The 13,164-nt window shown below is 52.5% G+C and overlaps 1 protein-coding gene across 9 annotated transcripts in view; it reads right to left on the reverse strand.

Moving 5' to 3' along the window:
- Positions 1-13,164, reverse strand: part of CORO2A (coronin 2A) — a 54,796-nt gene that overhangs the window by 3,670 nt on the left and 37,962 nt on the right. For 8 of the 9 annotated variants that reach the window (XM_072842067.1, XM_072842064.1, XM_072842071.1 and 5 more), the window contains 9 exons: positions 9,127-9,243; positions 6,569-6,718; positions 5,149-5,328; positions 4,293-4,409; positions 3,394-3,498; positions 2,601-2,697; positions 1,698-1,810; positions 1,249-1,339; positions 85-341 (listed from right to left, as the gene is read on the reverse strand). In XM_072842067.1, the coding sequence (XP_072698168.1) occupies positions 85-341; positions 1,249-1,339; positions 1,698-1,810; positions 2,601-2,697; positions 3,394-3,498; positions 4,293-4,409; positions 5,149-5,328; positions 6,569-6,718; positions 9,127-9,243 (1,227 nt within the window). The remainder of the gene's footprint in view (positions 1-84; positions 342-1,248; positions 1,340-1,697; positions 1,811-2,600; positions 2,698-3,393; positions 3,499-4,292; positions 4,410-5,148; positions 5,329-6,568; positions 6,719-9,126; positions 9,244-13,164) is intronic. The other variant, XM_072842066.1, reaches the window with a different exon arrangement.

A 13,164-nucleotide genomic window follows, 5' to 3' on the forward strand; every position in this document is an offset into this window, starting at 1 on the left:
GCAGACATACAGCGCTCTGCTGGCTGTTTTAGTCACCCCTCATCCTGTCCCGAGACCATCTCTCTCCCCTCCCCCCGTTCACACCTCGTTCTCTGTCTTTGGTGGGGGACACTCAATGTCAAAGCCGTTTGTAAGCCGTGTTTTCTTCTCTTCCAGCCTGCGTTCTGCTGCCTGCCTTGGCACCTTCTCTTCCACCCTGGAGAAGGGCTTCTGACCATCTTCTACAACCAACTTCTCTTTCTGATTGAAGGGGGTCGTGGGCTCGGATGGGGGTCTCTCAGGGAGCAGTGGCTGGGGGCTCAGCAGCTCAGAGCAGGGCCTCAGGGACACCAGAACTGGTCCTGGGAGGGAAGCAAAAGGCTGTAATGGGGCCTGAGTGCTCATGAGCAGATGCTGACACCCTCAGGCACAGAGCCACACACAGACGCACAGAGCCCCACACAGGAGTAGAGCTCTGGCCACAAGCAGACAGGAACCAGCCCACACACAAGGGCACCAGAGTGCAAACACACACTCAAGTGATCATCTAAGCAAAGCCTGGTTTGCAGGAGCAGCAGAGGACAAGCCCTAGAGCTGCACCCCAAGTGCCACGAGTGCTTCCAGTGTCCTTGCTTTGTAGGGACAGTCCCACACACATTGCCTTCTGTCATCTACCAGTTTCTGAATCCTCCCAATGGCTCTGAGAAGCAGGGGAGGCCAGGGATCACAGTCTCAGAAGAGACAAGGGGACCAGAGAGGAGCAGACCAAGTGTGACCCAAAGCGGGGAGGAAGAAGAAGAGGGAGGTCCCGGGCACAGAGGCAGCTGCTGGAGCAGGGCTGGGGAGCACTCATTGCCTCCCCTGGGCTTGTCCTTAGGTGGACAGGATGGGGAGGGTGTCAGCCTAGGGAGGAAGGGCCTGGGGTGGGACCTACTGCCTACAGGGTCTCTCAGATTGAAGAGTAATTGCAAAGGAGGGATGGGAGGATGAGCAAGGGCACTCAGCTGAGACTGTCCACTCACTCTGCACAGCCTGGAGTTTCAAGAAGTTTTCTATAGAGCAAAATCCCTTGATTTGGAAGTTTCCTGAGCCACTTGGGCCAACCTCTTCCTTCTTGGAGCCATATGTGACCATCCTCATCAGTGGGGACTGACTGTAAAGGATCATTTATCTGGAAGTGTGGGGTCAACCCCTTCTCAGCTACTTGGGGCCACTGGACACTCCATTTCCCCTTGCATTTGCATGGGGCCTTTTGCCTGCCTCCCTCACCTTTATTCATTCCACGGAGCCACTCCTGGGCTGTCAGAGAGGGCTGGGCTCCTGCCGTGGGTGGGTAGATGTCCTCTTGGTAAGACTCCGACTGTAGAAGAAGCCAGGATGGTGAGGGCTGTGGTAGCAAGGAAGCCGCCCAGATGGGAGGGCCCTCAGGGAGCTGGGGTCCAGGCTTTCCCCACCTATGAGTTGATGAAACTGAGGCCCAGAGAGCAAAGAGACATGCCCAAGGTCACACTGCAACTCAAGAGCAGAGACCAGGTGGGACTCAGAACGCTTAGCTCCCAGCAACACTGCACTGACAATGAGAAGGGTCTTCCCCTTGAGGACTGGCCATCAGCCTCTCTGCTGCCTCCCAGGGACATGGGCTCCGGGCCCCAGGTCCCAGGGCCTGTCCTCTCCAGGAGGGGCTCCCGCCTCCCTCACGGATGGCCATACCACCTTACCCGCCGAGGTACAATCATGGATATAGGCTCGATGAGGCCTTTGGTTGTAATCAGCTTGTAGAAGCGGAAAATCTCGCAGGAGGTGACGTCGAGACCTCTCTTTGGCATGATACCTGCGGGTGGATGGCCAAGGAGGACTAAGAGGTTCCGACTGGGCTGGGGTCACAGGAACCCAGTGTGAGTGGCAAAGCCAGGCTGTACACCTGGGCATGAGCAGAGAGCAGCCTTCTCCCACCACCCTTCCCTCTACAAGCAGCTCATGAGCAAATACCTAGGCAGGGCTGGGCCCTGTGCTGGGGAACTGGGGTTGAAGTAATCAGACTTGGTCCTCATCCTCAAGGACTTCAGGGATGTTAGCTAGGCTCTTACAGGAAGCGTGCTCTGCTCTAGACCTTCCACGACCACCCCTCAGCTTGTGCCCAAGCTGCTCTGAACAGAGCTCCTGTCCTCGTTTTCTCTTGCTTAGTGTTAGCACGGTGCCTTTGCGTTTAATCTAGCCGTGTCTTCACTGAAGTGGGTTTTGTATAGACAACATATAGACCTGTCTTGTTTTTTTTTTTTTTTTTTTTCCTTATTCCCAAATACACTTACAAGTACGGGCCCTCCTAGGTCAGCATCTCTTAAGGTCGTGGCTATAGTTATAACTGCTCTGCCTTGGCCTAGAACACCTTCATTCTCTGCCCATGCTGTGCTCTGCTCCCCTTTCGGCCCCTCAAGTGTTGCCTCCTCTGGGAAGCCTTCCTTGACTTCCTGCCACTTGCTCCCGGAGAACCTCCCGCACACCTCCCATGAGAGCTCCCATAGGGCCAGCGCTGATCCACCATCTGCCCTCCCAATGAGGGCCCTCATCGGACTCGTCTCCGTTACCCCAGACTCCAAGAGGCCTCAGTGGTCCACACTCACCGATCCCCTTCTGTGGGGTAAGGGAGCGGTATTCAGTCAGGTAGCTCAGGTGAGGTTTGTCGGCGCTCACCTCATAGTAGCGGATGTTTCCATCTCCCTGAGGAGGAGGGGGTACAGCTCAGAGCCGGTTCCCATCAGCCCCCTCCTGGCCCCCGCTGCCATGCAGCAGAAACCTGGTGTTCATGATGACTGAAGTGCTGGCAAAGCCACTTCACATAAGAAAACATCAGGGAACTGTCACCAAAGCAGCAGGGGGTCCCCATTTTAACACCCCAACCACGACCCAAAGCCCACCTATGTGCCTTCCCAAGGTGGGAGCTCTGGGAGCACAGGCCTGAATCCCACTCCCAGCTGCACATAAAGGTCAGAAGTGGCGTGTCCTGGGACCACCCAGTGGGTCTCACCTGGTTGCCCATGTCATGGTGACTGGGGAGGGGAAGGGGGAGGAGCGCTGCTCCTGACATTGGTGGGGAGGAGCTACGATGTCAGGTACAAGATAGTTCTACACAAAGACAACCTGCTCCCCGCCCAAAACCGATGGTACCCCTCTTGGGATACAGCCACTTGTCCCACCTCATCTGGTCCCAGAACTGAGGAGGGATAAGCCTGGGGGTTTCTGACCAAAGGCCTGGCCCTGGGTGTTCCTTGGGAGCCAGGAAGGTGGGACAGGGAGAGAGTGTCCAGTAACTCCTGCCTGTCCCCTGCTGCCTGGCTACTGGCAGGGTTAGGCGGGGGGAGTTCTGCTTCCTGCCTCGGGGTACCAGCAGTCACCTCCCTCCCGCACCAGGCTGACCTTCCCCACCACGTAGAGCATGTTGGTGTCTACATCGTAGAAGGGAAATAGCACGCCCGAGGAGCCATCCAGGTCCACCTCTGAGAGAGGCACGGAAAGGTTGTCCTGCAAGGGAAGGGAGACCGGGAAGGCCTGGGGGTCACTCCCGGGGGCCCTCAGTGGTGTTCTCTGAATTAAGAATCCCCACCAGGGGGCTCTGAATGTGTGTGTGTGTGTGTGTGTGTGTGTGTGTGTGTGTGCACATGTACACGCACATGCATGTGTGCATGTGAGAGAGGGGAGAGAGAGAGGCCACCACCTTTTATTTTGCCGGCATTTTGCTTTCAATGGATCACCTCTTACACCCCTGATCGCACACAAGGCCTCCCCTGCTTGCTTTGTTACTTGTTGTAAAAGATGAAGAAGGATATTCAGAGAGAGGCAGCGATCTGTCCAGTCTTTGAAACTCTAGCCACGTGCCCCTTCAAATCAGTGCTGCTTGGCCTGGCCCTCACCCTCACCCCGACCCCCAGCTGCTCTCCTGCCCACCTGCCCCAGGGCTCTGTTCCAAGCCCCTGTCCAGCTGTTCCCTCTGTTCAGAAGGACATCTCCGCCCTCTCTGCCCACCCTCCCCCTGTCCTGGTCCCTGAAGTGGCCACCTCCCCCCTTTCCCCACACCACGGCCACTCCCTCCTTGAACGAGAAGATGCACAAGGTCTGCGCTTGCTCCATCCGGCTGTTGGCATCCCCCCGTTTTTCATCCTGCATCCTTAGCGCCAGGCAGGCCATGCTAAGTAATGAGTAAGGGAATGAATGAATGAGTGAATGAATGCTTGAGCACTGAGTAAGGGAATGAATGAATGAGCACTCAGCCTCTGGGTGATGGTGAGGGGCAGTGTGGGGTGGCAGGGGAGACTCACCTGGTCCCACACGGCCAACTGCCGGTTGTTCCATCGCGATGTGCCCGTGGACAGCAGCTTATTCAGATCCCCCAGAAATAGCACTTTGTTGGCTCGGTGCCCCGTGCAGTTGGCTTCCTGGGCGGACATGTGCGGTCAGGGGGCTTGCGGGCAGCAGCTAGGGGCTCTGGCCTCCCTGCCTTTGCTGCTGCTGCTTTGTACCTAAAATACCTTCCTTGTTCACCCTAGCTCTGATTAAAGAAATCTTTCCAGAGGTACTGCCTCCAGGAAGCCTTCCGAGATCCTCCACCCACAGGGATTCTCTCCCAGGATTTTTGCTGAGAGTTCTTTTCCTGAGCTAGGATAGAGGCAACCTTCGGCTCAGCTCCATGCTCTTGCTGAAGGATGGCTGAGCGCTCACTGGATGCAAGGCATGGGGCTAGGCAGGCACTGTCACCTGGGTTATCTCGTTTCATCCTCCTGGAGGAAGGACTAATGGCCCACTGCTGCAGATAAGGAAGCGGAGGCTCAGAGAACAGAACGTGCTTGCCTACGGTCAAACAGTGGACGGGCAGTAGTGCCATGCCTCCTGGCAGAGCTGAGGCACACCGACAAGTTCTGGATTAGACCACGTTCAAAGCTGAGCTTTCAAAGTGGACAAATCACCTAACCTCTCTTCGGCCTCTGTTTTCTCATCCAAAGCATGGGGGTGACATATCCTACCTCCCAGCAGTGCCAAGAGGACAGATGGAGGTAGCACATGTGAAGGCTTGGCCTCAATGCTGATAGCATCACAACCCTGTTCTCTGAAGCCTCCCCAGCCCCTCACCGCTCCTTGCTGCTCTGCCCCCAAGACAGACTCTAGCCCAGCACAGACCTGGAGGACGGCCCCTGCTCGGGGGTCAAGTATCCGAATCTTGCGGTCTTTACAGGTGGTGGCCAGCAGGCTGCCATTGGTGTTGAAGGACATGGAGAGGATCACGCCTTGGTGGCAGCCAATTGTCCTCACGGGGTTCATGATTACAGACTCCTTTGTGTCCAGGTTCCAGACCATCACCTGTACAGCAATGAGCTGGCTCTGAGCACAGTGGCCACCCCCACCCCTGGCTCCCACAGTCACACGCCCGCCAGGCTGCAGTGAAACACGGTATCCCCAGGAGGGAAGCCACAGATGGCAGTCTGGCCAAGAAGCCTTGGGTGGGAGGATGGATCTGCTGGCTGAAGCTACTACGTGGCAGGAGGGGAAGCCAGGAGTCAGGCTGTCTGGCGGTGAAAAGAAAACACCATCTGCTTTGGAGCAACAAAACAGCCATATCGGAAGGACCCCAGGGGATGAGCTTGTCCGGGGGTTTCAAACAATTATTAGCAGCAGTTTCCACCTCACACAGATAAACAGCGCTGCCACATTTAGCTGCATAGGTTGTGCACTGCACAGCTCCACGGCAATCCATTCCCATAGCCTGGGATGTGAATCACACTCCCTGGAGTTGTGTGCAGAATAACTTGCACAACCATAGGTGGTAGCCCTGCAGACACATCCTACATAAACAGACAAAAGAGCACTTCTGATCAGAAGGGGCAAGAGGCTCTGCCAAAGTGCCTCTGTAAATCCCTATGTTATGAAGGGAAGAGTTTAAAAGCCATGGCTATGGTCACATCCACCCATTTGTGTACAGATTGAGAAACTGAGGCCTATAGAAGACAAGGGACTTTCCTAGTTCATACTGCAAGACAGAGACTGAGTTGGAATAGAATCTGGAGCTCCTATACTATGAATTTTCCAGCTTGGCAGTCAATGGGGAGGTGGGAAGCTTCTCTGGACAGGGTCTAGCCCAGCTCTTCCAGGAAGACTAATGGGTTGAATAGTGTATCCCCTTCCCCCACAAAACTCATGTCCACCCAAAGCTCAGCACATAACCATATTAGGGACCAGGGTCTTCGCAGATATAATTAGTTCTGATGAGGTCATACTGTACTAGGGTGGACCCTACATCCAATGACTGGTGTCCTCATCAGAAGACGGAAGGATACACAGAAACACAGAGGAGAAGCCCACGTAAAGCTGGGGGCAGTTGGAAGTGATGCAGGTGCAGGCCAAGGATGCATGGAGCCACCAGAAGTTGCAAGAGGCGTAGGAGGATTCTTCCCCTAGGGTCTTTGCAAGGGAGCATGGACCTCTTGACATTTTGATTTTGGGTTTCTGGTCTCCAGAACTATGTGAGAATAAATTTATATTGTCTTAAGTGCCCAGTCTGGTCATGTTAGGGCGGCCCCAAGAAATGAGTGCATGAACTCACCTTGTAGTCGTAGCCAGAGCTGAAGAGGATGTTGGCGGCCGTGGGGTGCCACTCCACCAGGCCCACCCTGCGGGTGTGGCCTATCAGCTCCTTCTTGCAGGCTGTGAGGTTCTTCGTCAGCAGCTGCTTGGGGATGTCCCAGATCTTAATCTTTCAGGGGAGACACAGCCAGCAGGGTATTGTTATGTTAGCCAGGGTCACCTTGGTACCCCAGCCACCCTAAGCCACAGAACTGGAAGCGCTCAGTGGGGTGCTCTCTGTATTCATTTCTCATGCCGTGGAGGGGCAGCTGGAGCCCTCAGAGGGAGAGAAGCTTTGCCAAGGTCTTCCAGCCCAAGCAGGGGCTCCCATTGCCAGAGTTGAGCCCAGGCCTCCGAATCTGCCTCCTGGTCACCCGTGCCATCCTAATGAGCTGAGCTGTGGGCAGCTGGGTGGGCCACAGGTCTGACTCCCAGGCTGGATGTCAGACCAAATCTGCCTCCTAGGCCTAGAATGTCTCTCAAAGTACAGTTGTCCCAAATGCTCAGGCTAGAACCTCAAATGCCAGGAGCAAGAGTTTGTGTTCTGTCGTCAGAACTCTAGGGAGCCAGTGCAGTCTCTGGAGCAGGACAGGGTAGGGACGAACTCTTTCATTTGGAGTGGCCCCTAGGATGGCCTGAAAGAGGAAAGATAAAGGGCAAGAAGGCCAGGCTGGATGGGGTCGTGGGCTGTATTCCACAGTAAGGGCCTGGGAAGAGGGGCCAAGGGCTTCCTTTCAGAGTAGTGTTGTCGAGGATATAAGGGTAGAGAGTAAGCTCCATGTTACGGAGGCTGGGGACGTGGGGGCGTTCTGTCGTCCTTCAGAACTCTCAGGCCTCTATGTGATTGGACGCCCCTTTTCCCACAGGGTTTCCAGGTAGACTTTGCTTTCTTTGTTTTTTGTTTTTGTTTTTTTCAGACTTTGCTTTCAATTCAACAAATATTTATTTCCTGGTCATCTGGATTTAAAACCAGCAAGGCTACCCCACGAGTGCCAGAGGCTCCCCATGATGTGTTGGGTGAATGCTGTTCCTGCACAGAACTGGCCGCTGCTGGAGGGTGGACTGTGGGCAGATGTGTTTGGGAGGCAGAGACACGGCCCCCATGCTGCTCAGAGCTAGAGGGCCACCCCTGCCCCACAGGCCCCCGGGGACAGGGAGGAGACAGTCCAGCACTTAACACGGTGGGCCTGGGTGGGGTTAGGCACTGCCACTCTTGATAGTTATATCCAATCCTCCTGCCCCCCGGGCACCTGGGGAGGAACGGTGGCCAGAGATGAGGTAGCTAGGAATTTAATAAAGACCTTGAAGGGAGTCTTCAAAGCAGTCCTTGAAAAGGCAGGTATTCTAGGAGTGGGGACAGAGTCAGATATTGGCTACCCAACCACTGGAGACAAGGCCAATTCTCACATATGGGGCCTGACTGCCCCTTCTGTGAAGCCCCCTCCCTAGTCACTTTTTATGCTCCTCTTCATCCCCTATATGGAAACTGACACAAGTTCTCTGAGAATTTTCTACCGGCTTCTCCTGATGAATTGGTCTGTTTCCTTCAATCAGACAGTGAGGGTATGGCAATACATTCTATTTCCCTTTTTGCTTTGATGGCTAGGAAGCTCTGAGCTAAACCCGGAGCTCAGCACTTGCAACCCTTCACAATCAACGTACCGAGCATCATTTCTTCACTTCCTCCATCTGTGGCTGCTGCTATTTAGGGAAGTGGGATAGCTCAGTGGAAATATTATTGGGCCCTGGAATCAAGCCTTAGTCTGAAGCCTTGTTCCGCATCCTCAGCCTGTGTGACTTTGGGCAAACTGCTGTACCTCTCAGATCCTCAAGTTCTCCATAAGAAAAACATCTTACCTTGTGAGGTTGCCGGCAAGACAAGGTGAAATGGTATGTGTGGTGAGAGTCAGTGTCTTTTATTTTAAGCTGTGTCTTTTGTTTTAAGCCGACTCACTCCATTTTAGAGGTTGGCACAGAACATATTATAAATAAATAACACCAAATGTTATAGGGAGCAAGGATTATGACCCTGGTACAGAACAGGGGCTCAAAAAGTTGGTGTGGCTGAAGCTTTGGGGATGGTTGTGGTGCCCATATTCATATAAGGATCCCACTTCTATCCTTTTAAAGCTCCATTGTCTGTGAGGTAAAGTGTCACAATATTTTCACGTAACAACAACAACAAAAAAATGCTCCGTCCAGCATTTTAAAGTTCCCTCAAAAATGGGCTTTTCCAGTGGACTGCAAGTCTCATTGGATCCTCATTAAATGGTTGGGAGCTGTTATGCCCATTTTAGAGGTGGTGCGACTGCGGTCCAGAGAGAAGGTCTAAAGGGACAGTGCCCCAAGTCCCAGAGCCCAGAACTTTCCCCCCACAATCTCACTTAGCCTCTCCCTGCCACAGTGACCCCCACAGTGATCCCATGAAGGATCAGGGGGTCAGGAGCATCTGAACCAAATACAGACACCCTTCCACCTCCCCTGCCCCAACCCCACTCCGCTCGGGTAAGGGGAACCGCCTCATGCGCTGACACTCACTGTGGTATCTTCAGAACAGGAGGCGATCTCAAAATCATTAAAAGGATTCCACTTGATGTCTAAGACGTTCCCTTTGTGCCCGCAGACCTTTGGGTAGTGGGGGTCCAATTTTCCCGTCTGCAAAACAGTGCCCAGGAGTGTTGGGGAGAAGAGGGGGCTAATTCCGCTTAAGCATCTGGATGGTCACTCGGGCAGTCAGCAATCACTGGGTAGACAGGGAAATGTAAGGGACAGAATGGGGTGTGAATCTAGGCCCTGCCATTCTTCTCTGTGTGATGCTGGGGGAGTCACATCACTTCTCTGAGCCTCAGTGTCCTCCTCAGTAAGATGGAGGCAATCATAGGTATTTCACAGGGTTCATGTGAGGATCATAGGAGATGAAGTGTGGAAAGGGTCCAGCACAGTGCCTAGCACACAGTAGGCATTCAGTAAAAGGAGACTTCCCTTCAGACACTGCTGGTACAGCCACTGTGGAAAACACTCCGGCGGTTCCTTAAAAGGTGAAACATTGAGTTACCATGTGGCCTAGCTATCCCACCCCAGGCATATCCCCAAGGAAAATGAAAACACAGGCCTACAAAAAACTGGTATACCAGTGTTCGTAGCAGCATTATTCATAACAGCCAAAAGGTAGAAACAACCCAAATGTCCACCAGTGGAGGAATGGATATACAAAATGTGGTCTAGTCATACAATGGAATATTATTCAGCTAAAAAATGGAATGAAGAGCTCACACATGCCAAACCTGACAACACGATAAGTGAAAGAAGTTAGACATAAGAAGCCACACACGGCATGATCCCACATAAATGATGGACCAGATGTGGTTTCACTGTTTGAGCAAATTAATACATCTTCCGCTACTCTGTATTCAGAACCCTGACTAACACATATGAAAGCTCCAGAACAGGTAAATTCACAGAGATGGATTAGTGGTTGCCCAGGACCCTGGGGGGAGAGGGCGATAGGAAGTGACTGCTAATGGACATGCTGTTTCTTTGTGGGGTGATGAAATTATTTTGAAATCAGACAGTGGTGATGTTTGCACAAGCATGTGACTGTATTAAAACCTACTGAATCATACATCTTATTTTTATTTTTTTAAAGATCTTATTTATTTATTTGACAGGGAGAGAGCGAGAGCACAAGTAGGGGGAGCAGCAGAGGGAGAGGGAGAGGCAAGCTCCCCACTGAGCAGAGAGCCCAATGTGGAGCTTGGTGTCAGGACCCTGAGATCATGACCTGACCGAAAGCAGACATGCTTACCTGGCTGAGCCACCCAGGTGCCCCTGAATCATACATTTTAAAATGGTGAATTTTATGGTATGTGAATGATATTTCAATTAAAAAGAAAGAAAGAGCATTTCCTTCCCTTCCTTCTTTGCCTGCTGAGAATTGCTGCGTGGGTGCTAGGAGGACATGTGTCCTGAGCAGAGACTTCCAGCTCCACACACAGGCCTGGATTTCCTGGGTCATGGGACCACTGCGCTGGTTCAGTCACAGCACCTGGAGCGGGCAGTGACTGGCACACTCATTTCACTGCATGGTTTAGCAGAACAGGCCTGAGGACCCAAAGCCAAATGGGCTTCATCCACATCCACCATCCGCCTTAGGTGCTGAAGCCCGCCCCCTGCCCCCAAATGCTCTGCAACCCAGTTTTCTATTTATGAGGAAGAGACAGCTGAAAAGAAAACTGGCCAATATCCATTTATTCAGCAAATCTGCACAACATAGTAGGCGACAGGTCTTATACAAGGTGGCAGGGGCACAGGATGTAGTACCTGACCTGGTAGGATCAATGTTTTCCAGGTTTTATCTTTCAAGAACAGAGTGGACTCAAGAACACCCATCGCCTCTCCTTCCCTCACCTCCCCAATTCTGCAGAAACCACTGACACCTTGCCCAACTGAGATTGAGCAAAGACAATGTGGTATCTCCAACCTAGCTTAATAAGGCTGCAAAACCACAGCTGCCATGGGAAGGGCCACAGGGCCCTCCGGCAAACTAGCAAATGCTGACACAGAGACCCTGGTTCATGGGGGTTTTATGAATGCATCTTATAGCTCTGCAAGCAGAGGCAGTGGTCCTGCGCTCCCCTTCAGAAATACTCTGCCCAGTTCAGCTCTTGCCTTTCGGGGAAAGGGTATTAGGCACCTTTGTCTGGATCCCATACTGGAGGGGAAACTCTATACAGGGCATTATTTGATAAGCTGGAACATGAAAGGTAGATTAAAGTATCGTCAGGTAGCCCCGATGGCCCAGCAGTTTGGTGCCACCTTTAGCCTGGGGTGTGATCCTGGAGACCCAGGATCGAGTCCCACATCAGGCTTGGAGCCTGCTTCTCCCTCTGCCTGTATCTCTGCCTCTCTCTCTCTCTCTCTCTCTCTCTGTGTCTGTCATGATTAAATAATAAAAATAAAAACCTTAAAAAAAATAAAGTATCATTGCAACATTAAACTTTGTGAAATTAACGTAACACGGTTTTATAAGAGAATATGCCTACTTTTAGGAAAGACTCAAGTATCTAGGGATAAAGTTCAAAGATATATGTCATGTATCTTCAGATGGTTCAGAAAAACAATTATACCCTCCCATGTACATTCAGACAGAGAAAAGGAAAGAATTTGGGTCATTTGTGCATGATGTGTGAGTTCCATTTGGGCTCGTCCACAAGGAAGAGAGGTGCATGCTCCCTGGCCCCCACAGCAGGTAGCACCTGGAGCCATGGCCCTGGAAGAAGAACATGCACCTACAGATTCTGGCCCAGGTCTCCACAGGACCACCCCTCCAGCCACCAAGCTCTCCCTAGCCCCCAGGCCATTCTGCACGATGTCGTGGGTGAGCTTTCAAAAACTAAAATTTGATCGTGTCGTGCACCTGCTCAAGTTTTGCAAGCTTTCTCCTCTCATGTGCAAAATGTGAATAATAATCTCTTCCTCGGGGCAGCCTGGGTGGCTGAGCGGTTAGCGCTGCCTTCAGCCCAGGGTCTGATCCTGGAGACCCAGGATCAAGTCCCACCTCAGGCTCCCTGCATGGAGCCTGCTTCTCCCTCTGCCTGTGTCTCTGCCTCTCTTTCTGTCTCTCTGTCTCTCTGTCTCTCATGAATAAATAAATAAAATCTTAAAAATCTCTTCCTTGTAGGGCTATTATGAGGGTGAAGTGAAATATCATGCATAAAAAGCCAATCAGGGATGCCGTACAGTAAGCGATCAAATAAGAACAGCTTTTGTTACGTGTTTGCGTGTGCGCGTGCATGCCCATGTGTATCAAAAACCAAGGGAAAAGACTAGAAGGAAATGCACCAAAATGCTATTCAGGGTTAATTTTCTGTGTTTGTTTTGGTTTTTAAAAAAATTTTCCAAACTTTATATAAAACGGTGTGGATTTTGCAATAAATCAGAGGTATTTAATACAGAACTCCAAACTTTCTGAAAAGATGGATCCTCTCAGGATTAGCCAAAAATGTGTTATAAAACTGCAGATCTTGGAGGCCTCTCAGAGGCCGGGAATGGTAAAGACACAGCAAAACTCTCTTCTCCTGACCCGGTGGTAGGCATCACCAATGGATTATAGTACTCTCATTGACCCAGCCTGGAGGGCCATGCTGAGGGCCACAGGGAACACCACGGGGTAGGGGTGGGGGGTGCTGAGGGTCCCAGGGAACACCGCGGGGTGGGGGGGTGCAGAGGGACCCAGGGAACACTACAGGGTGGGGGGTTGCTGAGGGTCCCAGGAAATACCATGGGGTGGGGGTGGGTGCAGAGGGACCCAGGGAACACCATGGGGTTGGGGGGGGGTGCAGAGGGTCCCAGGGAACACCACAGGGTGGGGCTGGGTGGGGTGGGGTGCAGAGCAGGGCTGCAGCCCAGGGCTCTGGCTCCCAGGTGTGAGTCTGTGCTGTGCTTGGGCCCTGGGCTCTGAGTCAGTGTCCTGCCCACTTCTGCACACAGCCTTTCCTTTTCTCAGGCCGTTTCCTGGGTCAAAGGGCATGGGCAGCGCTGGGTCTTTTGTCTGGCACACCCAACCACTCTCTGGCC

This window comes from Canis lupus, chromosome 10 (assembly GCF_048164855.1).
Source record: "Canis lupus baileyi chromosome 10, mCanLup2.hap1, whole genome shotgun sequence".
Lineage (NCBI taxonomy): Eukaryota > Metazoa > Chordata > Mammalia > Carnivora > Canidae > Canis > Canis lupus.